At 40.9% G+C, this 24,108-nt stretch overlaps 1 protein-coding gene across 1 annotated transcript in view; it reads right to left on the minus strand.

Moving 5' to 3' along the window:
* Nucleotides 1-24,108, minus strand: part of masp1 (mannan-binding lectin serine peptidase 1) — a 247,786-nt gene that overhangs the window by 11,879 nt on the left and 211,799 nt on the right. Inside the window, exons 12-14 of the mRNA XM_039765749.1 lie at nucleotides 12,252-12,365; nucleotides 11,744-11,941; nucleotides 11,441-11,508 (exon numbers count right to left, since the gene is read on the minus strand). Of these exons, the coding sequence (XP_039621683.1) occupies nucleotides 11,441-11,508; nucleotides 11,744-11,941; nucleotides 12,252-12,365 (380 nt within the window). The remainder of the gene's footprint in view (nucleotides 1-11,440; nucleotides 11,509-11,743; nucleotides 11,942-12,251; nucleotides 12,366-24,108) is intronic.

The raw sequence follows: 24,108 nt of genomic DNA on the forward strand, positions 1-24,108 counted from the left end.
GGCGCTGTATGAAAACATAATTGCCCCCTGAACTTAATAACTGGTTGGGCCACCCTTAGCAGCAATAACTGCAATCAAGCGTTTGCGATAACTTGCAATGAGTCTTTTACAGCGCTCTGGAGGAATTTTGGCCCACTCATCTTTGCAGAATTGTAATTCAGCTTTATTTGAGGGTTTTCTAGCATGAACCGCCTTTTTAAGGTCATGCCATAGCATCTCAATTGGATTCAGGTCAGGACTTTGACTAGGCCACTCCAAAGTCTTCTTTTTGTTTTTCTTCAGCCATTCAGAGGTGGATTTGCTGGTGTGTTTTGGGTCATTGTCCTGTTGCAGCACCCAAGATCGCTTCAGCTTGAGTTGACGAACAGATGGCTGGACATTCTCCTTCAGGATTTTTGGTTGACAGTAGAATTCATGGTTCCATCTATCACAGCAAGCCTTCCAGGTCCTGAAGCAGCAAAATAACCCCAGACCATCACACTACCACCACCATATTTTACTGTTGGTATGATGTTCTTTTTCTGAAATGCTGTGTTCCTTTTACGCCAGATGTAACGGGACATTTGCCTTCCAAAAAGTTCAACTTTTGTCTCATCAGTCCACAAGGTATTTTGCCAAAAGTCTTGGCAATCATTGAGATGTTTCTTAGCAAAATTGAGACGAGCCCTAATGTTCTTTTTGCTTAACAGTGGTTTGCGTCTTGGAAATCTGCCATGCAGGCCGTTTTTGCCAAGTCTCTTTCTTATGGTGGAGTCGTGAACACTGACCTTAATTGAGGCAAGTGAAGCCTGCAGTTCTTTAGACGTTGTCCTGGGGTCTTTTGTGACCCCTCGGATGAGTCGTCTCTGCGCTCTTGGGGTAATTTTGGTGGCGGCCACTCCTGGGAAGGTTCACCACTGTTCCATGTTTTTGCCATTTGTGGATAATGGCTCTCACTGTGCTTCGCTGGAGTCCCAAAACTTTAGAAATGGCTTTATAACCTTTACCAGACTGATAGATCTCAATTACTTCTGTTCTCATTTGTTCCTGAATTTCTTTGGATCTTGGCATGATGTCTAGCTTTTGAGGTGCTTTTGGTCTACTTCTCTGTGTCAGGCAGCTCCTATTGAAGTGATTTCTTGATTGAAACAGGTGTGGCAGTAATCAGGCCTGGGGGTGGCTACGCAAATTGAACTCAGGTGTGATACACTACAGTTAGGTTATTTTTTAACAAGGGGGCAATTACTTTTTCACACAGGGCCATGTAGGTTTGGATTTTTTTTCTCCCTAAATAATAAAACCATCATTAAAAAACTGCATTTTGTGTTTACTTGTGTTTGACTAATGGTTAAATGTGTTTGATGATCAGAAACATTTTGTGTGACAAACATGCAAAAGAATAAGACATCAGGAAGGGGGCAAATAGTTTTTCACACCACTGTATATATATATATATATATATATATATATATATATATATATATATATATATATATATATATATATATATATACTAATAAAAGGCAAAGAGCCCTCACTGACTGACTGACTCACTCATCACTAATTCTCCAACTTTTTTTTTTGTAAACTCAAGCTCTTTTAATTTCTGGAAAAAAAAATGCTTTTAAACTGCATTTGAATTCAAAACAGAAACAAAAATATCATCCCTGGTTAAAATTGGGCAGACTTAAAAAAAAGTGGTAGTTTAGTACTTTAAGTACATTTTCAGAATGGTATTGTCTTTAAATAATAATAACCATAATTTCAACATAAAGTGCAGCTTTTCTTCTTAAAAAAATAAGTCAGAAACATAAAAGGTAATTTGACCAACTTAATCTTTAAACTCGGAGTAACCTTAGCCAAAATTATTTTGTACATTAGGCTAAAACAGTGTGATCATTGAACATTTTGTAATTAGATGTAATTAGAATTACTAACGGTCACGGAAGTCCAATGATCCCCAGTAAGAGCCACAAAGTCCGCTTTCTGTAATGCATCTAATTTTGCTTGCTTTTCAGTTTGCACAAAACCATGCTTTTATCAAGGCTTCGCTCGGGTAGTCTTTTGAAATGAAATTTGCCTCCGATCAGTCTTAGGAACGCGCTTTATTCCGACTCTAACATTTTTGTAGCTGTGATGTGTGCATCAGTGTAATCGATGTACCAGGAAATCATGCATTGACAAAAGTTCCCCTTTGCTTGGAATTGAAAGTGTGCGTTATTTTTTGTTATGGAGTACATGCATCAAAGCTTCTCAGCTGTGCTTGTGCTAAGAAATGGAAACATTTTAAAAATAAAGTAACATGATTCTGCGTTAACCACATATTTTTTCATATGTCCCAAATCAAGGAGATGCGAGGGTAAAATGAATCGGGAAGCGCACATACATACTCTCTCCACTCTCGTGAATCGAACCTCGGATGTCGGCACTAGAGGCAAAGCCTCTACAATTGCGCCACGGCGTGTGGCTTGTCTATTTGAGAGTATGTAGATCGGGGTATATATATATATATATTCGCAGCGGAGAAGTAGTGTGTTAAAGAAGTTATGAAAAAGAAAAGGGAACATTTTAAAAATAATGTAACATGATTGTCAATATACAGTAATTGTTTTATGAGTGTTGCTGTCATCAAGGATTTGATTATTTTTTTCAATCAGGTTCGTATTTTTAGGATGTGTTGTGTTCAAGTTACATTCCGTGTTTGTCAATCGTAAAGATAACAGGTTTCCTTCATCGAATCGTTTCTTACTGCATCAATAAACAGCTCGTCTTTCTCTTTATCTGAGACGTTACACACTGCATGCACGGGTTTTTTTTTACACGTCTTCCTTTAGCGGGACATTGACTTTTTCCACCCCCCCCCCTTTTTCCACAATATCCACCATGTTGAACTTTCTTATTCATGGCCCCATCTTCACGAAATTTGGTAGGCGGCTTCCCTGCGCTAACCGAAACCAATGTTCATACTTATTTCGGTGGTCCACTGGTCAGCCGCCATATTGAACTTTCCAACGTCACTAATTCTCCAACTTCCGATGCAGGTAGAAGGGTGAGATTTGGCAGGCTCATTCCTAACTGCTTACTTACAAAAGTTAAGCAGGTTTCATTTCGAAATTCTACACGTAACAGTCGATAACGGTCGACAATGTCTGCCATGTTGAACTTTCTTATTTATGGCCCCATCTTCACGAAATTTGGTAGGCAGCTTTCCTGTGCTAACCGAAATCGATGTATGTACTTATTTCAATGGTATGATGCCACTGTTGGCCGCCATATTGAACTTTCCAACGTCACTAATTTTCCAACTTCCCGTGTAGGTAGAAGGCTGACCCCATATTCACGAAATTTGGTAGGTGGCTACCCTGCGTTAACCAAAACCGATGTACATACTTATTTCGGTGGTATGACGCCACTGTCGGCCACCATATTTAATTTTCCAAACATCACTAATTCTCCAACTTCCTGTGTAGGTAGAACTTACTTACAAAAGTTAAGCAGGTTTCATTTCGAAATTCTACGTGTAATGGTCATAACGGTCAACAATGTCCGTCATGTTGAACTTTCTTATTCATGGCCCCATCTTCACGAAATTTGGTAGGCGGCTTCCCTACACTAAATGAAACCTATGTACATACTTATTTCGGTGGTATGTCGCCACTGTCAGCCGCCATATTGAACTTTCTAACGTCACTAATTATCCAACTTCCCGTGTAGGTAGAAGGCTGAAATTTGGCAGGCTCATTCCTTACAAAAGTTGGGCAGGTTTCATTTTGAAATTCTATGCGTAATGGTCATAACTGGAAGCTATTTTTCTCCATATACTGTAATGGAGTTGAGCTTGAAAGCCGTGGGGGGCGGAGTTTCGTATGACATCATCACGCCTCCCACATAATCACGTGAACTGACTGTCAACGCAGTACATAGAAAACCAGGAAGAGCTCCAAAAAGCACTGAAGAAAACATGCATTACAGTATATAATTGAGAAGGCAGCGAAACATTAAGAAGCGAGCGAGTGACATATACAACCATATTCATGAGTGCTGCTATTTCGGAAATAACGCACGGTGTAAACCTAAAGTTTAAATTAAGTTCATAGACAGGCTGCTACTGGCGTTTGTCATACCCACGGGTAATGCGGGATACAAGTTTAATAAGAGGATGCAGGATATAAACGAGAGTTTTAATCACTTTGTAACTAAGTTAAAATTGCAGGTGAAAGGCTGTGCTTATGCAAATTCCGAGAGACTGCGTTTGTGGGGGATTGACAGTTAAGGCGAGTGGGGGAGTCACGTCATCATCTCCCCTCGCATTCACTTCATTTCTCTCTGAGCTGAGCTCCGCAGCTAACGCAGTCTTACGGAAGTGACTTTGTGACGCTGCTACCAAATACTCAGAGAAAAATCCACAAGTTAATACAGACGCTGTCTCTAGAGTTTCTCCACACTGAATCCTCCAGGCACTACTTACAAAAGGTTACATTGACAATCATGTTACGTTATTTTTAAAATGTTTCCTTTTCTTAGCACAAGCACAGCTGAGAAGCTTTGATGCATGTGCTCCATAACGCGTTAAAAAATAATGCATTTAATCACACTTTGCATTACAAGCAAAGGGGAACTTCTGTCAATGCATGATTTCCTGGTACACCGATTACATTGATCAGCGCTTCCCGATTCATTTTACCCTCGCACCCCCTTGGTTTGAGAAGAAGTATGAAAAAATATGAGGTTAACACAGAAAAACAAATCACCAATTGAAGCTTTATGAATAATCGATTCGCCATCAATAATTGTTTTGGTAAAGACATACTCAGTGTAATCCTCCTTCCATTTTATAAATTTTCCGCCACTAACCATGATTAAATGAACGGTAAAAAAGGAAGAGCGAAGCGAAGGTGACTTATTCAGGCAGGCAGGCAGGCGACAGCTCAATAGCTCGAATTTGGATATAAGTAGGTTCTATTTAGTTGCCAGAAATATCTTTAGTAGGAATGGAAGTTGAATTTAGTTTTTAAATTTCTATGGTAAAGAAAAAGTTATGCAATGATGACTAAATTTAACTATATAAAGTCAAAACTTGTATATATAAAGTCATTCCCGAATATATAAAGTCAAAACTTGATTATATAAAGTCACTGTCAGAATAAATAAAGTCAAAACTTGAATATATAAAGTCAGCATCGGTATATATAAAGTCAAAACTTGTTTCTGAATATATAAAGTCAAATCTTGAATATACAGTGGTGTGAAAAACTATTTGCCCCCTTCCTGATTTCTTATTCTTTTGCATGTTTGTCACACAAAATGTTTCTGATCATCAAACACATTTAACCATTAGTCAAATATAACACAGGTAAACACAAAATGCAGTTTTTAAATGATGGTTTTTATTAATTAGGGAGAAAAAAAATCCAAACCTACATGGCCCTGTGTGAAAAAGTAATTGCCCCCTTGTTAAAAAATAACCTAACTGTGGTGTATCACACCTGAGTTCAATTTCCGTAGCCACCCCCAGGCCTGATTACTGCCACACCTGTTTCAATCAAAAAATCACTTAAATAGGAGCTGCCTGACACAGAGACGTAGACCTAAAGCACCTCAAAAGCTAGACATCATGCCAAGATCCAAAGAAATTCAGGAACAAATGAGAACAGAAGTAATTGAGATCTATCAGTCTGGTAAAGGTTATAAAGCCATTTCTAAACCTTTGGGACTCCAGCGAACCACAGTGAGAGCCATTATCCATAAATGGCAAAAACATGGAACAGTGGTGAACCTTCCCAGGAGTGGCCGGCGGACCAAAATTACCTCAAGAGCGCAGAGACGACTCATCCGAGAGGTCACAAAAGACCCCAGGACAACATCTAAAGAACTGCAGGCCTCACTTGCCTCAATTAAGGTCAGTGTTCACGACTCCACCATAAGAAAGAGACTAGGCAAAAACGGCCTGCATGGCAGATTTCCAAGACGCAAACCACTGTTAAGCAAAAGAACATTAGGGCTCGTCTCAATTTTGCTAAGAAACATCTCAATGATTGCCAAGACTTTTGGGAAAATACCTTGTGGACTGATGAGACAAAAGTAGAACTTTTTGGAAGGCAAATGTCCCGTTACATCTGACGTAAAAGGAACACAGCATTTCAGAAAAAGAACATCATACCAACAGTAAAATATGGTGGTGGTAGTGTGAAGGTCTGGGGTTATTTTGCTGCTTCAGGACCTGGAAGGCTTGCTGTGATAGATGGAACCATGAATTCTACTGTCTACCAAAAAATCCTGAAGGAGAATGTCCGCCATCTGTTCGTCAACTCAAGCTGAAGCGATCTTGGGTGCTGCAACAGGACAATGACCCAAAACACACCAGCAAATCCACCTCTGAATGGCTGAAGAAAAACAAAATGAAGACTTTGGAGTGGCCTAGTCAAAGTCCTGACCTGAATCCAATTGAGATGCTATGGCATGACCTTAAAAAGGCGGTTCATGCTAGAAAACCCTCAAATAAAGCTGAATTACAACAATTCTGCAAAGATGAGTGGGCCAAAATTCCTCCAGAGCGCTGTAAAAGACTCATTGCAAGTTATCACAAACGCTTGATTGCAGTTATTGCTGCTAAGGGTGGCCCAACCAGCTATTAGGTTCAGGGGACAATTACTTTTTCACACAGGGCCATGTAGGTTTGGATTTTTTTTCCCCTAAATAATAAAACCATCATTTAAAACTGCATTTTGTGTTTACTTATGTTATATTTGACTAATGGTTAAATGTGTTTGATGATCAGAAACATTTTGTGTGACAAACATGCAAAAGAATAAGAAATCAGGAAAGGGGCAAATAGTTTTTCACACCACTGTGTATATATATATATATATATATATATATATATATATATATATATATATATATATATATATATACAGTAATCCCTCGCTATATCGCGCTTTGACTTTCGCGGTTTCACTCTATCGGATTTTAAATGTAAGCACATCTAAATATATATCATGGATTTTTCGCTGGTTCGCTTTCTGGACAATGGGTCTTTTAATTTAGGTTACATGCTTCCTCAGTTTGATTGCCCAGTTGATTTCATACAAGGGACGCTATTGGCGGATGGCTTAGAAGCTACCCAATCAGAGCATGTATTGCATATTAACTAAAACTCCTCAATGCTATAAGATATGCTTCCCGCGCTGTGCTTGTTTGCTTCTCTCTATCTTTCTCACTCTCTGCCTGACGGAGGGTGTGAGCAGAGGGCTGTTTGCACAGAGGACACGGATGCTCCTCTACAAAATGCCGCTTTATCGCGGTGCTTCTGTATACTTAAAAGCATGTATTGATTTTTTGATTGTTTGCTTTTCTTTGCGAGCGCTCTCTGACATTCTCTGCTCCTGACGCTCCTTTATGACGGCGCTCCTTTGAAGATAAGATATGTTTGCTTTCTTTTAATTGTGAGAAAGAACTGTCATCTCTGTCTTGTCATGGAGCACCGTTTAAACGTTTGACTAAAGGGTGTTATTTCATGTCTAGAGGGCTCTAATAATGTTAACAGGGTGGGAGAGTTTATAAGGGCTTAAAATATATAAAAATAACCACACAAACATATGGTTTCTACTTCGCGGATTTTCACCTATCGCGGGGGGGTCTGGAACGCAACCCCAGCGATCGAGGAGGGATTACTGTATATACATATACAGTGATCCCTCGCTAGTATCTATCTATCTATCTATCTATCTATCTATCTATATCGCGCTTCGACTTTCGCGGCTTCACACTATCGCGGATTTTAAATGTAAGCACATCTAAACATATATCACAGATTTTTCGCTGGTTCGCGGACTTCTGCGGACAATGGGTCTTTTAATTTATGGTACATGCTTCCTCAGTTTGTTTGCCCAGTTGATTTCATACAAGGGACGCTACTGGCGGATGGCTTAGAAGCTACCCAATCAGAGCATGCATTATATATTAACTAAAACTCCTCAATGCTATAAGATATGCTTGATTGTTTGCTTATCTCTGCCTCTATCTCACCCTCTCTGACATTCTCTGCACCTGACGGATGGGGTGTGAGCAGAGGTGCTGTTTGCACAGAAGCTGTTTGCCTAGTGGATACGGACGCACCTGTAAGAAATGGCGCTTTATCGCGGTGCCTCCAAGAGCACACTTATTGATTTTTTGATGGTTTGCTTTAATCTCGCTCTCTCTCTCTCTCTGACGTTCTCTGCGCCTGACGGAGGAGATGTGAGCAGAGGGGCTGTTTGCACTGAGGATATTTGCTTAGAAGATACTGATGCTCCTCTAAAAAATGCCGCGGCAAACTTAAAAGCACACGTATTGATTTTGTGATTGTTTGCTTTTCTTTGCAAGCGCTCTCTCTCTCTCTCCCTCTCTCTGAAATTCTCTGCTCCTGAAGAGAAGAAGATATATTTGCATTCTTTTAATTGTGAGAAAGAACTGTCATCTCTGTCTTGTCATGCAGCACAGTTTAAACTTTTGACTAAAGGGTGTTATTTCATGTCTAGAGGGCTCTAATAATGTTAACAGTGTGGGAGAGTTTATAAGGGCTTAAAATATATAAAAATAACTATACAAACATATGGTTTCTACTTCGCGGATTTTCATCTATCGTGGGGGATTCTGGAACGCAACCCCCGCGATCGAGGAGGGATTACTGTATATATATACACACACACACAGTGTTTATATATAGTGGCAAGCAAAAGTCTGGGCACCTTGCTTAGAATGTCTATTACTGTGACTAGTTAAGTGAGCAGAAAATGAAGTGATCATCAAAATGCATACAGTAAAAAATTACACATTTATTTTTAGCATTTTATGCAAGAATTGCCTTTCCCAAGACTGGAGTTTTTTCTCGTCTTCCTAGGGTGTCAAGGCTGGGGGCTGTCAAAAAATGGGGCCTGTTAAAGCTCATTGTGGCACTCCCTGTGTGGTTGAGAGCTATAAAAAAAATAAATTGTTGTTGCACTGTTTAGTGACACCTGATCAAATATGTCCTTCATGATAGAGTCAGCATAAGAAAAGCTTTCCTGCATCCCAGCCATAAAAGTCAGCACCTAAAGTTTGCAAAAGAACATCTAAACAAGCCTGATGCATTTTGGAAACATGTTCTGTGGACTAATTAAGTCAAAATAGATGTTTTTGGCCACAATGTGCAAAGGTTATGTTCGGAGAAAAAAGGGTGCTTAATTCCAGGAAAAGAACACCTCTCCAACTATTAGGCATATTGGTAAGGGGAAGTAAATATCACCATTTGTAAAAAAAATTGAAGTTAAAAAAGAGAATGATCTGAAAGAAACCTCAAAATCTACAATGGAACACCTTAAGAAGCACAAGCTGACAGTTTTGCCATGACACTCATAGTCCCCCAACCAAAACATCATTGATAATCTATGGAAAGATCTACAAAGAGCAATGCACCCAAGACAGCCCAAGAATCTTGCAGAATTGGAAGCCCTCTGCAAGGATGAATGGGTGAAAGTACCACAAGTAAGAAATGAATGACTCTTAGCTGGCTACAAATAGTGTTTACAAGTGGTGATACTTGCAAATGTGGGTATTACTAAGTACTGACAATGCTGAGCACACAAACTTTTGCTTTAGACCCTCTTCATTTCTTGTTTTTTTGTACCTGTGAATGATGAAAATAAAAATGTAATCCTGCTTAAAATATTAAAGAAATGTGTCATCTTTAACTTTGTCTTTTGTTGATTAGTTCATCTTCTGCTCACTTACTTATTAACAGTAACACACATTTTAAGCAAGGGTGCCCAGAGTTTTGCATGCCACTATATATATACAAACACATACATACTGTACATACATAATCTGGTGACTGTGTTGCATTCACTCACTGTTGTTTGTATTACAGTATGCTACTGTCACAACTGAGACATGAAAGTAAGAATCTCATTGTAATATGTACACTAACTTCAACTTCAACCTGATACTTGGCAATATTTGAAATCTGTTATTCTCATAAGTCAGTGTTACATTCCAAGCTTCTCTTGGTATTGTAAAGTAATAAACCACAAAGATAAACTATTGTTTTAGAAGCATAAATAATTTGCTTCATTATGTCTGTTAGTACATTACCCCTCCTTATGAGTACTTATTATTTCAAAGTTATCTCTGACATCTGATTGAACCTGAAAGTTAGTGAAGGCAAAAATAAAAGATGTTATTTGTTCTCTCCTTGATGGCAAGATATGACAAACAGGCTTCTTGTATAGATGTAATTTTATGATTTTTTTCAAATTGACATTAAGGTAAACTAAAGGTTGGGTGTTACCTAGGAATGACTAAAAAGCTTATGATTACTGGGAAAAATAGAAGCTAATAAATGAAGGAAAGCAGTGCATAAAATAATTTTTTATCCAAATTTAGAATTAATCAAAATGAGATCAGATATAGATTCTTGACCTCAAATGTCCAAAGCTCAGAGGATGATAACAATGTGCCAACTAAGATGATTAACACTGGAAAAATAGGAAAAGCATTATTTTCAAAATGCGAAAAGAATGTGGGAGCTTTGCTAGTCACAGTGAGTCAGACAGATGCCCCAAAAAGTTACTTCAGTCCCCAGTGTACAAGAAGCAGCTTGCTAAAATTATCTCTGCCAATCAAAGCCCCCCAGTTTCCATACTGAAAGAAGTTGCTTTAGCTCAGGCAAATCTGCTTGTTGAGAGCTTAACTCCTAAAAACTTACAGAATTTACTTTTTTGTTTTTGTAATTTTACAATCTAATGTAATATACTCTGTGCTAATAAATATTGTGGAGACAGGTTTTCTCACATCTTGTCCCATGGTGCTGGAACCTGAAAAATTGAATGTCAAGACATTTTAAAAGCAACTGCATTAATCTCCTGGCTAGACTGTTTTATGTTCTTGCAAGGTCCTACAAATTGTACTGGGTTAGATGGTCTTTTTCTTAGAACAGGAGTAAACAAGGACACCCTAATTACATTGAAAACTTGCTGCCCAAATAATAAGGTACTGGCACACTGGACATGAAAACACCATTCCTATCATATAAAATGTCAAAAGCATTTTGCTTAGCATAATCACTGATGTGGCTATCACCAGTGCCCCAAGTAAGCTGCAAAATAGAGGACAGAATTTCATAAACGAAATGTCAGCATACAAAAATAAGCAGTCTTACTTTCATATACTACGAACTTGTTGTGCTGTGAGCTTGCCATATTGCCCCACAATATTCCACATGATGTGCAACTTTATACAGTACTGTAAAACACAAGATGCTTAAAAAATAAAGGAAATATGATGGCAAGATATGGCAAAAAGGCTGCTTATTTCTAAGCCCCGAAAGTCTGCCATAAACTTTCTATGGACTATCTGTGATTGTGAAATGGTTCACTCACTTCCAATGTTCGTGGCTGTATGACATCTACCTAACTAATGTTCTTTTGCATTTTGTACAGCTTACCTCCATAAGGGACTCAGGTAGGCGACGCAAAAACTGTTTTCCCCAGCCACTGACAAGCACCATATCACCTAATAAATCAAAGGTAGAGGATTAGATAACTATTCTTGAGAAAATCGTCTAGTGAAGTAGCTCATGAAAACTGAAGATTATATTGTCACATGGTCTGATTTCCAATTTTATTTAGTCCCTATCCAGTACTAAGGTAACATCTACTCCTGTCTGGCTCTTCAAAGCCAGACCAGTTTAACATATTTGCTGCAGATCTTATCACCTGGAGAAAAAGAGACAGTGTTGATACCATACCATCCTGCAAATCAGATTGCGAGGCTTCTTCTGGAAGACACACAGGGATGATATAATTGTTCAGAACAGCTGGTTCTGAGAGCTCAAGAAGTCCAACATCAAACTCAAGTGTATTAGCTTTGTACTGAGGATGTAGAATAGAAGTCTTGTAGTGAAACACCTGCTCAGTGTCATCTCTACTTCTTGTTCTGTGTTTTCCTGGTGTGAACAAAGATGTAAACATTTTTGAACTAATCAAGAATGAGGAAAAAAACAATTAAAATTGAAGTTTTTTTATTGCAGTGTAAAGCATATGATAATATGGGTGAAAATTCAGCTACTAATAAAGAAGATGTATCTGCTGAAATGTGTACTATACTGTAAAATAATTTTCAGTGAATTAGTGAAGGTGGAAATTCAAGGAACATCTTCATATGATACTAACATTGGCTGTAAACCATGTGTTTCATCTTGTGGATATTCCTACAAATTAAGCAAAAACCACCAGAGATGAGAAAGAAATACTGACCCAGGATAATCTGGAAAGATCCTGGAGTAAAAAGATCTGAACTTCGAACAACTGAGTTTTCAGAATCCAGCGGATCATGAAGACAGTGGGCAGCTGTGACAATCCATTTGTTACCTAAAACAGAGAAAATCCACACACATGTATTGCTTGAAATAAGTAAATAGTAAACTGCATAAATGCTGTGACAAAGATATTTCTTTTTGTGAGAGATTACTTGGGCCTGTTCTGAGGAGATGTACAGTATAGAATGCTGCTCCACTGGTATGTTGTTGTCCATTTTTCCCACTTCTTTCTTTTCTTTGCATTTTGACTGCTATTTAATTTCTGCATGCTCTATTTCTGCCTTCAGAATTTTCTTTGGACATCTCATTATGTATTCTACTGCCCTCTTGTGACTTCTTCACAAATGAGAAAACCATTCAGTTAGTCAAACTTGTCTTGTCATGCTAATACATAACTTATTTTCATATAAAATCCAAATGCCTTTTTAAAAACCTCTAAGGTTTCTGGCTCAACCACATTAATATGTAGACTATTCCACATTCATATTACCATTTCTATGAAAAAGTGCATCCTGGCACTTCTGAATATAATTTTCATCACTGTACCTGAGCTCAACAGAAAACATTTAACTGAAATTAAGTAATTCTTCTAGATCACATTTTATTACTGCCTGGACCTTGATTAGAATCCCATGTTGCCTTGTATGTTCAAGTGAAAATAGATTTAATTCTCTTTACCAGGTCATAATATGACATGACTCTTAGCCCAGAGATGCATCTGATTGATCCTTGCCATGAAACAGCATGTCTGAAATTATGTTATCATTAGGTCAGAAGGTTCACATTTCACTGGGGTAGGGGAATATGGGAGACTTGTATAACAAGGTGTGGTGCACTGTGGTATTTATTACCTAGCAACACTATTCTCTAATGAATGAACAAGAACCTAACGAAAAGTTGATTAATGGGCTTGTGTGAGCTTATTTCACCCTATACCTAAGAAAACTTGAATTCATAAAATAAGCATGAAAATATTATCTCCATACAAAACAAAATGATAATACCAGATGTTAAAAAGTACACTGAAAGATGTGTACATGTACACAATACAAAATAACGAACAAAGAAAAAACTCCTCAACAAAAAAGTCTGGAAAGCACTATTTTATTCCATAGAGGCATAACTCTTCCAAAAGAAAACTCTCTTACATAGTATATTAAACTAATGCTGCAAATTATATACAAGCTGGGAAATGACTATTCTAAAGAATAAGACAAAGTATATCTAACAAAGGGCTAACAATTAGCCAAAGCAACCAGAACTAGAAAAGATTATGGTCCTAGCAGAGATAGTTTAGGGACCCTAACGATTACAGGCCTCAAGTATAACACCATGCATGGAATTCACACTAACACATTGTGTAAAGACAAAACTGGAAATGTGCGCACACACTGTGGAGAAATCAGCCCCAGACACACAGAGGCACAAAGACGCAAGTGCAAAATACACCCTTTTATTTTCTTATTCTCAGCAAACAGTGCACAAATCACCAACAATAAACTTGGTTTCTTTCTTCTCTCTTTATTTATTTTCCCTTTTCTTTACCACCTACATTCCTCCACACAAGCTCTGTCCTCCACCTCCCGACTCTGGCTCCTCGAATGGAATGAGGCGGCCCCTTTTATGTTGTACCCAGATGTGCTCCAGGTGCTCATTGATGACCTTCCTGCAGCACCCAGAAGCACTCTGGGTGTGCCTGGATTCTCTTCTGGCAGCACTTCCTGGTTTAGAAACTATCCAGGCACCATGGGCCCCAACCTAGGTGGCTACCCTCTCATGTACCGGTGGAGATATTGTTTCTCCCTCGGTCCTTCCATTCTCCAGCTTGGCAAGGGTCCGTCACATCACAAAAAATAAATCCAGATGCATAAAACGGTTTAAATGCCAAATTCCATGCACTTACTCTTTATAAATCTCATCAAACATCAAATTTAACGTACGTACACGTGCCTACAGCCCCAACCCAACTCCTTTCAGAATTTCACATATTTTAATATGCAAATCAATATAAATAGCTCTTTTCCTTCAGTGTTTTGTTAAAAGACAATGGCAAAAGCACGTGAAAAAAAGAAGAATTTCAGCGAATGCAAAGCAGAGTCAAGGAAAAACTTACTATTTGTTGGCATAAGCAGTGGTATGAGCAACAAATGGATATTATGGAGTGATGTGGCGTGGCGGAGACACTTGAAAGTTCAAGTTAAAAAAGTCACACAGTGCCCGAAGTAAAAAAAGAAGGGGTCAGATATCAAAGTCGACGTGAAAAGTGAGTCGCAGCCCATTGTCTGTTTATTCCGTTTCAGACAATATTGCAAAAGCTGACCCCCATACCAAGGACGCGAATTCACACGGTTATTGTGCTGCTGTACCCAGCACATTCTGGAGTCACAAATTGCACTAGAGATGTTGCCAATGAACTAAGGAATATAAGAGCTGTTATGTTCTATTGACCACAAATTAAATGAATTGATTGAAAAATAAATGCTGCATCTGATTACCTGTTTTTACATTCTGCTAATTATATTCAAATGAAGTTGTAATGCTGTCTGATTTCACTGATCATTTGGTTCAGGGTCAGGTTCATCATGCCGCATCTCTTCAGGCATAAGCAAGCCACAATTGTATGCCATATTATGCAGCATGCTACATGTTTGCACAATGATACACACTTTCTATGCACTATACAGAAACACATTAATAGAGTGGAAACAATTTCTATTTACATGAGCAAATTCATTCTCTGAAGGCACCTTTATAGTGTAGCGTTGGCACCAAGCGCCACAATGGATCAATTCTTTGCTCTTTACATGGCTCTTTGAAGTGACTCGCTCTCCTTAAAAGGACTGCTTGCCTTTGTTGCACTAGTTGGAAAAAGTGCCTGTGAATGTGCAGAGATTACATTTTAATTGGCTTTCCTGCTACCGATGATGTAATGACAGCTTGTTAATTTGGTGATGCCAGTTCAGCACACAGTTCCAAGAGGATAGCTCTTGGAAATCAAAATCGACTTAGAAACCAGTCTTCATAGTTTTTGAATAAGTTCTCTCTCTAATTATTCCATTTGTAATGTCTTCTAACAACATTAAAACAGCTAAGGTAGTTGGAATAGTTTGGCCATTCTGTGCATCATTACATTGTTATGGACTGATTACAATTAAGTGAATTAAATTTGTAAACAGTGTGCAATTTATTTTGGTGTATTTGATAAATCCCATGTCATTAATGCATATCTGAAAAAAGGGAGATAACACAGAAACAGCACTGCTTTGATGCTGGGTGCTGCCAGTTTGAAAAACCGAGCAGAAAGGCATGTACACAAGTAGGAAGACTGCCATGAAAATTTATGTGGCTTTACACCAAGTTTGTTTTTTATATATCTCACAGTGAGCATGGAAACAGGCGTATGAAACATTTTTGTACGTACGTTTATGAATGAGACCCCACATCATTCTATATGGTGAAATCTCCTCTTAATTTATCTGTACTTACTATCACAGACTTTTCAGCTACCTGCTATTACATCTATCACAAAACTTACTTTTGGTACCAATAGTTTCTAGTTTTACAGTTAATGTCCCGAGTGAAACCATAACAAATGAGTTTAAGTAAATTGTACTGTATGATTGCTTTTGTCCAGCAAATAGGTTTGTCAAGGTTTTCTTCTTATAAAGTCATGGCTTTTATTTTATTATTTTCATACAAAAGGCATTCTGATATATTTCTGGTTATAAATTCAAAATGGAATGTGACAGAAGTAAGGAATATCCATCCATCCATTTTCCAACCCGATGAATCCGAATACAGGGTCACGGGGGTCTGCTGGAGCCAATCCCAGCCAACATAGGGCACAAGGCAGGAACCAATCCTGGGCAGGGCGCCAACCCACCGCAGAGAAGTAAGGAATATTGGTCTCAAATTACTGGGAATTATTCTGTTTCCTTTCATGTGGACTGTAATCACATTCACAACTTTCCAGTTGTCTAGTACTAGTCCCATCTGAAGTGAAATGTTAGGATATAATGACTAAAGATTTATGAACATTTTCATTTATTTTTAGATCAGCATTTAAAATTTCTGTGTGCCTATTGGTTTTTATCACATCTTGAGGCTGAAAATCTGATTCTTCTTTATTAGAATGTAAACCATATTGTTTCTGCTGCCAGCATTCTGTTGTGTATTATTTTGTGAATACTTCAGTGAAATATTTAATTTGTTTGCAATTTTACTTCTTAAATGTTCTTTAACTGGAATAATATTGGGAAAATCTTATGGTGTTTCTTTTGCTTTCCTTTGCTGACTTTTAATGTTTCATGCTTTGCAATCTGATTTTATTAGAAAAATAGATCATGAAATAATAAACATATTCAATAGGGCATAAATCAGTAATCATAAAAAAGATCCCTCCCCATATGATTACCATCCCACTAACATACAAAGGATAAAAAGAGAGAAGGAAGGAAAAAAATTCACTACCATTTTGTCCCCTACCAAATGAGTGGAAGCTGATCTCTCTTTGAAGTGATTTAAGTTCCAGAAGAACTATATTGTAAAAAACTTCATTTCCAGAAGTTAGGAATAAGAGAATCAGGTGAGATGTTAATGCCAATTTTGCTGCTATATTGGTTAATGAGAAGGGTTAATACTTAATATATGAAAGAGGTAATGTAGATGGATCTAGAAATAAAAAAAGATGAGGTAGCAAAGGAATATTCATAGACGAAGTCTTAGAAAATGTTATGTTTCACGGAAAGTTTATTCAGTGGCTTATGCATATTTTCTTTTTTTTTTTTGTTACTTTTATTATTTCTGAATTGTAATGTTTTCATGTTTTTGTTAATAGTTATGTTTAAACTGGGGCTGCTGATTAATGACCATTAAAGCATGGTATAAATGTATTACATTTCTGGGAGTCAATTTTTTTAATGCAACACATAAATTTGTTAATTTAATCCAGTTCATTTGAAAATGCTTCACACATTGTTAATGAACATATTTAAAGCGACTTTATGAAAAAAAAGATTGGTTATTGCGTGACTATGGAAACTTTTCACTCCAACTACAATACACACACACACACACACATACATACATACATACATACATACTGTACATATACACATATATACACAGTGATCCCTTGCTGTATCACGCTTCGACTTTTGCGGCTTCACTCTATCATGATTTTTTCTCATACACGCTTACGTCACTACGCATGCGCTTTCTGAGAACTTTTATCTAAGCCCCACGATGGCTCCTAAACGTGCTGCTTTTTCTAAGCCTTCTGACAATAAAACAAAGTGCCGGAGGAAGATGCTTACCATCCAGGAGAAGGTGAAACTCTTGGATATGATCAAAGATGGCAAGAAAATCATGGAGGTTGCCCGGCATTACAACTTGAATGAGTCTACTGTTCGCTCCATCCGTAAAGATGAAAAGAACATCCGTGAAACGGCTACTGTTAATTTCAGCAAGGAAGCAAAGCACGTCGTGACAAGTCGTAATAAGTTTATAGTAAAAATGGAGTCTGTCCTAGCCGTTTGGATCAGCGACAGCTGCAAGAAAAACATTCCGTTGGATTCGCTGGTCATCCGGGAGAAGGCAAGGCAGCTCTATCAGCACTTTACAGCGGACGAACCTCAACCAGGACCCTCTTATGCAACGTTCATGGATTTAACGGCGAGCAAGGGTTGGTTTGAGAAGTTCCAGAAGAGGTGTCATCTGAAGAGTGTCGTTCTCCATGGAGAAGCTGCCTCTGCTAACCAGCCTGCAGCAGAGGACTACGTGAACAACACGTTCAAGAAAATCCTTGAGGAGGGCAAGTATCATCCAGAACAGGTGTTCAATATGGACGAAACAGGGCTGTTCTGAAAAAGAATGCCTTCCCGGACATTCATTTTCAAGGATGAGGCCAAGGTCCGTGGCTTCAAGGCGTATAAGGATTGTGTGACTATTGTTATGTGTGGAAATGCGGAGGGATATTTGCTCAAGCCTGCCCTTATCTATAAAGCCAAGAACCCTAGAGCCCTGAAGAATAAAAACAAGAACCAGCTGCCAGTGTATTGGATGCACAACAACAAGGGCTGGATCACGAAGCAGCTGTCATCGGACTGGTCCCACGAGTGCTTCATCCCCCAAGTCAAGCTGTATCTCGTGGAGAAGGGACTCGAGTTTAATGTCCTTCTCCTCATGGACAATGTTGGCGGTCATGCGCAAGACCTATCCTACGGCGGAGTGCGGATCGAGTTCCTTCCTCCCAACACCACTTCGCTGATCCAGCCCATGGATCAAGGCGTTATTCGCGCATTCAAAGCCCTCTACACGCGAAACACCCTGCAGCACCTTGTCGAAAGCATGAACATTGAGGAGAACTTCTTGCTGAAGGAGTACTGGCGGCAGTATACCATCGCGACCTGTCTGAAGAACATCCAGGCTGCATTGAAGGACATAAAGACAGAGACCGTGAAGGCAGCTGGAAGATGTTGTGGCCTGAAATTGTCTACAACTACAGAGGATTCATCCCAGAGATGAGATATAAGCAACTCGGCAGTGGATAAGGCAGTTAGGCTAGCCCACATGCTGACAGGAGAAGGTTTTGCAGATATGACCCGCGATAACGTGGATGAGCTGCTGGAGACACATTCGGACCCCTTAACTGATGAGGATCTGGTGGAAATGACTAAATCTGTGAGTGAGGAGGAGGAGGAAGAGCAGCCAGAGGTTCCTGGGGGTCGGGAGGAGGAAGTTGGCCTTACACTTGAGCGTCTATTACAAGTCGTGAGAACTATTAAGGAAGTATAGGACATGATTAGCGAATGGGACCCACAAATGATGCGTGCATTGCAGTTCCACAATGCACTTGATGGAGCGATAGAACCCTACAAAAGCCTCCTCACACATATGAAAAGACAGCGCCAGCAACTGCCTATCACGATGTTCTTCAGCCATGCACCCAGACACCCACTGCCTACTCCTAGTACTGCTTCAGCGGAAGAAGGCAACGATGCACCTGCTGAAGATACTGCACCACCTTAAGACTCTCCTACTGAGGTCGTGCCTTCATAGGTTAGTGGTTGTGTGTAAGAATGGTGTGAGTGTGTAATTGAATGTACAGAACAGTACAATAATAATAATATATTTGTAACATCTAATGTCTTATTTTCTCTTATTTTGTCTAATATATTGGGTAATACACGTGTAATGGTGACTAACGGGTGTTATTTCATGTCTAGAGGGCTCTAATAATGTTAAAAAACGTATTTAGAAGGTCGTAAACAGGTTTTCTATACTCTAACTGCGAAAATATTCACTTTATAAATAAAGAATCCTACTTCGCGAAAATTCATTTATCGCGGTAGAGTGTGGAACGGATTAACTATGATAAATGAGGGTTCACTGTATCTATAATAATAAAAGGCAAAGCCCTAACTGACTGACTGACTGACTGACTCATCACTAATTCTCCAACTTCCCATGTAGGTAGAAAGCTGAAATTTGGCAGGCCCATTCCTTACAGCTTACTTACAAAAGTTAAGCAGGTTTCATTTCGAAATTCTACGTGTAACGGTCATAACGATAAACAACGTCCGCCATATTGAACTTTCTTATTCATGGCCCCATCTTCACGAAATTTGGTAGGTGGCTTCCCTGAGCTAACTGAAACCAATGTACATACTTATTTTGGTGGTATGACGCCAATGTCAGCCGCCATATTGAACTTTCCAATGTCACTAATTCTCCAACTTCCCGTGTAGGTAGAAGGCTGAAATTTGGTACTTATTTCGGTGGTATGATGCCACTGTCGACCGCCATATTGAACTTTTAACGGAAACAGATGTCCGTACTTATTTCGTTGCTATGACACCACTGTTCTCCGCCATATTGAACTTTCCAACATCACTAATTCTCCAACTTCCCGTGTAGGTAGAAGGCTGAAATTTGGCAGGCCCATTCCTTACAGCTTACTTACAACAATTAAGCAGGTTTCATTTCGAAATTCTACGCATAACGGTCATAACGTTCAACAACGTCCACCATGTTGAACTTTCTTATTTATGGCCCCATCTTCTTGAAATTTGGTAGGCGGCTTCCCTGCACTAACCGAAACCAATGTACATACTTATTTCGGTGGTATGATGCCACTGTCGGCCGCCATATTGAACTTTTCAACAGTCTTTGTTACTTATGGGCCCATCTTCAAGAAATTTGGTACACGGGTTCCCAACGCTAACTGAATCCTACTTGCGTACATATATACGTCCATAGCCTGCAGCTTGGTCACAGTGTGAGGCTCACTCTTGATATCCAGAGGAACATTGTGTCTTATTTATTGAATGACTGGGACAGGTTTAATGGGTGGACGGATGACGGTACAGGAGATAATTATACTACACAGGAGCATAATAAGAGTGAAATGCTTAAGTCCTTCACCTATGGTTCTGCATGTGAGTTGATGGCTGCCGCTGAATTGTTCGGTTGTCGCTTTAAAGTGTACCTAAATGGCCAAATATTTTACACCTTTCGACAACCGCCAATGCCTCTTAAATATCTTAGATTCCCAGGTGACGATTTCAGTAGTGGACACTTTGATGTTTATGAATGTTTAAACTCTCAAAAGCTGGATGTGATTTTATCGCTGAAACCGGTTGTGTGCTTACAACGCTTGACAGATGCCGAATGTCACTTCAATAAAACAAATCCTGCAAATACTGTCATAATTGAAACAAACCATGAAACTCAAACCGATTATGACAGCAGCAATCCAAGCTGTGAGATTTGAGACAAGATTACTGTTCACATGGCCAACTGTAAGTTGCATGCTCAAGAGTAAGCTCAGCGCACAGCTTGGTGATGTTACAACTGGAGGGCCGAACTGACGACATGGTATACAAAGAGATCCTAAACAAATAATTATTGGCATATTTTCCCTCAGTTTAAAAAGGTAAAATTTTCTTCTTAATAAAAATTTTAATGCAGTACTTCGCCGCTGCGAAGCGCGGGTATTTTGCTAGTATATATATATATATATATATATATATATATATATATGTGTGTATATATATTGTAAAGGACCGAGAGAGACAGTAGCAAGGGTTGGGGTTTTTCCGGCCCCGTATATTGTACAGACACAAAAAAACAGGTCAAAATCATAAACTAAACAGTTCATATCGCGCGACTCCTGGCGTCCGCGCCATTTTATTGGGGAGGAGCCGGAAGTGGAGGAATGCGGAAGGACCGCAAGGGAGGATGGGAAGGATGACGTCAGGGCAAGATGGCGGAGGAAGGGCGGAAGTATCGCACTGCGGTCATCCATGCCTATGGTGCAGGAGGTCTTTTTCCTATGAGGAAGCAGAGGGAGAAAGTTAATACCCCACCATTCCCTGGCGGCGAGTGGTTTCCCAGGTGCTGTCGAATCAATCCGCGGCCTCCTACTGGCGTGCGTGACACATCCCCCTTAGCCCAGGACCGTCAGGTCGGGCGGACCTAACCGAGAGGTCGTGAATACGAGAGAGGGCATCGGCATTGGCCTGAAGGGTGCCCGCCGATAAGTGACAGTGAACTTATACGGCTGTAAGTCCAGGAACCACCTGGTGACCCGCGGATTCACTCTTTGTGCAGGGACATCCACTGAAGTGCAGCGTGATCAGTCACCAGAGCGAACTCGCGACCCAGCAGGTAGTACCGGAGGTGGGTCACTGCCCACTTAATGGCCAAGGCCTCCCTCTCCACTGCCGCGTACCGGGTCTCCCGGTCCATCAGTTTCCGGCTAAGGTACATCACAGGGTGCTCGACACCATCGACGCTTTGGCTCAGCACGGCACCCAGGCCTGTGTCCGGCGCCGGTCTGGAGAATAAACGGGAGCCAAAATCGGGCGTCCGTAACACAGGTGCCGGCGTTAGGGCCTTCTTTAGGTCACTGAACGCGTGTTCTGCTTTGTCGGTCCACACCACGTATAGGGGAGCGCCCTTTTTTGTCAGGTCAGTCAAGGGTGCTGCTCTTCGAGAAACGGGAACAAACCGGCGGTAGTAACCCGCAAGCCCCAAGAAAGCCTGCACCTGTTTCTTGGTACTCGGACGGGCCATTCTAAGATGTCTTTCACTTTGGAGCTCTGTGGCGCACCTGTCCTTGTCCCACGAGGTAGCCTAAATATTTGGCCTCCTTTAATCCAAAAAAACACTTCCGGGGGTTTATGCGGAGGCCGGCTTTAGCCAGTGTTCGGAGGACAGCTGCGACCTGCAGTAGATGCTCCTCCCAGGTGCGGAATAGATGACAACGTCATCCAGGTAGGCGGCGCTATAGGACTGGTGGGGCTTCAGCACTCTATCTACCAGACGTTGGAAGGTCGCCGGGGCCCCGTGCAGCCCAAATGGGAGGACCTTGTACTGCCAGTGCCCGCTAGGGGTGCTAAAGGCCGTTTTCTCCTTTGCGGATGCCGTTAAAGGAATTTGCCAATACCCTTTTGTCATGTCAAGGGTAGTCAGATATCGAGCCGCACTCCAGCCGCTCAAGGAGGTCGCCAATGCGGGGCATGGGGTAGGCATCGAACTTGGAGATCTGATTCAGGCGTCTAAAGTCATTACAGAACCTCCAGGAGCCGCCTGGCTTGGAGACGAGGACAATAGGGCTGGACCAGGGACTATGGCTCTCTTCAATTATGTCCATGTCCAACATACGTTTCACCTCCAGTTCGACCTCTGCGCGCTTTTGCCTCCGGAGTCGGTAGGGCCTCTCCCGGACGATTACCCGGGCCCGTGACTATATCGTGCTCAATCAGCGCGTCCGGCCGGGTGACTCGCCACTACCTCGGGATGGCTCGGAGTGTTTGGGCTAACTCCTGCCGCTGCTTGGGGTCAGCTCTTCGCCGAGGTTAAGGGCAGTTGTGCTTGCGAAAGGGAGAGTGACCTACGGGGCTGGGAGCTCCTCTCTATCTCTCAGGGCTTTAACAGGTTGACATGATAGATCCTCTCACTCGGTCGACGTTGGGCTGTTTTACCAAATAGTCGACGCAGTCCTTTCTCTCCTTACCCTCGTAAGGCCCTTGCCAGTGAGCGAGCAGCTTCGAGTGGGAGGTCGGGACGAGCACCATAACTCGGTCCCCGGCGGAACTCCCTGAGGACGGAGTTGCGGTTGTAACACCGGGCCTGCGCTGTTGCACGAGTCACGTGCTCTTTTAGGAGGGGCCTGATCTTTGTGAGTCGGTCGCGCAGTTGCGCTACGTACTCCAAAATATTAGAGGAGGGAAGAGCCTCGGCCTCCCAGCCTTCTTTTAGGATGTCGAGGATTCCCCGGGGTTGTCGCCCGTATAGTAATTCAAAAGGGGAGAAGCCCGTAGAGGCCTGGGGTACCTCCCGGTAGGCAAAAAGCACGAGCGGGAGGAGCTGGTCCCAGTTCCTGCCGTCGCGCTGACTACCTTGGGAGCATCTGCTTAAGCGTCTGATTAAATCGCTCACCAACCCGCCAGTTTGCGGGTGATAGACTGACGCTTTCAGGTGCTTTATCTGCAGTAATTTGGCCACCTCCTTGAACGTATCCGAAGTGAAGGGCGCACCCTGGTCCGTGAGGACCTCCTTGGGTATGCCCACGCGAAAACAAGTTAACCAGTTCCCGCGATGCTTTTAGTATTAGCGGGCGCAGGGGAACCGCCTCTGGGTACCGGGTGGCATAGTCCACCATGACCAGGATATACTTGTGGCCACGGGTTGAGGGCTCCAGGGGTCCCACCAAATCGACCCCTATCCTTTCAAAGGGGATGTCCACGAGGGGAATAGGGACTAGAGGAGCACGGTCCCTCCTAGGAATC

This window comes from Polypterus senegalus, chromosome 1 (assembly GCF_016835505.1).
Source record: "Polypterus senegalus isolate Bchr_013 chromosome 1, ASM1683550v1, whole genome shotgun sequence".
Taxonomy (NCBI): domain Eukaryota; kingdom Metazoa; phylum Chordata; class Cladistia; order Polypteriformes; family Polypteridae; genus Polypterus; species Polypterus senegalus.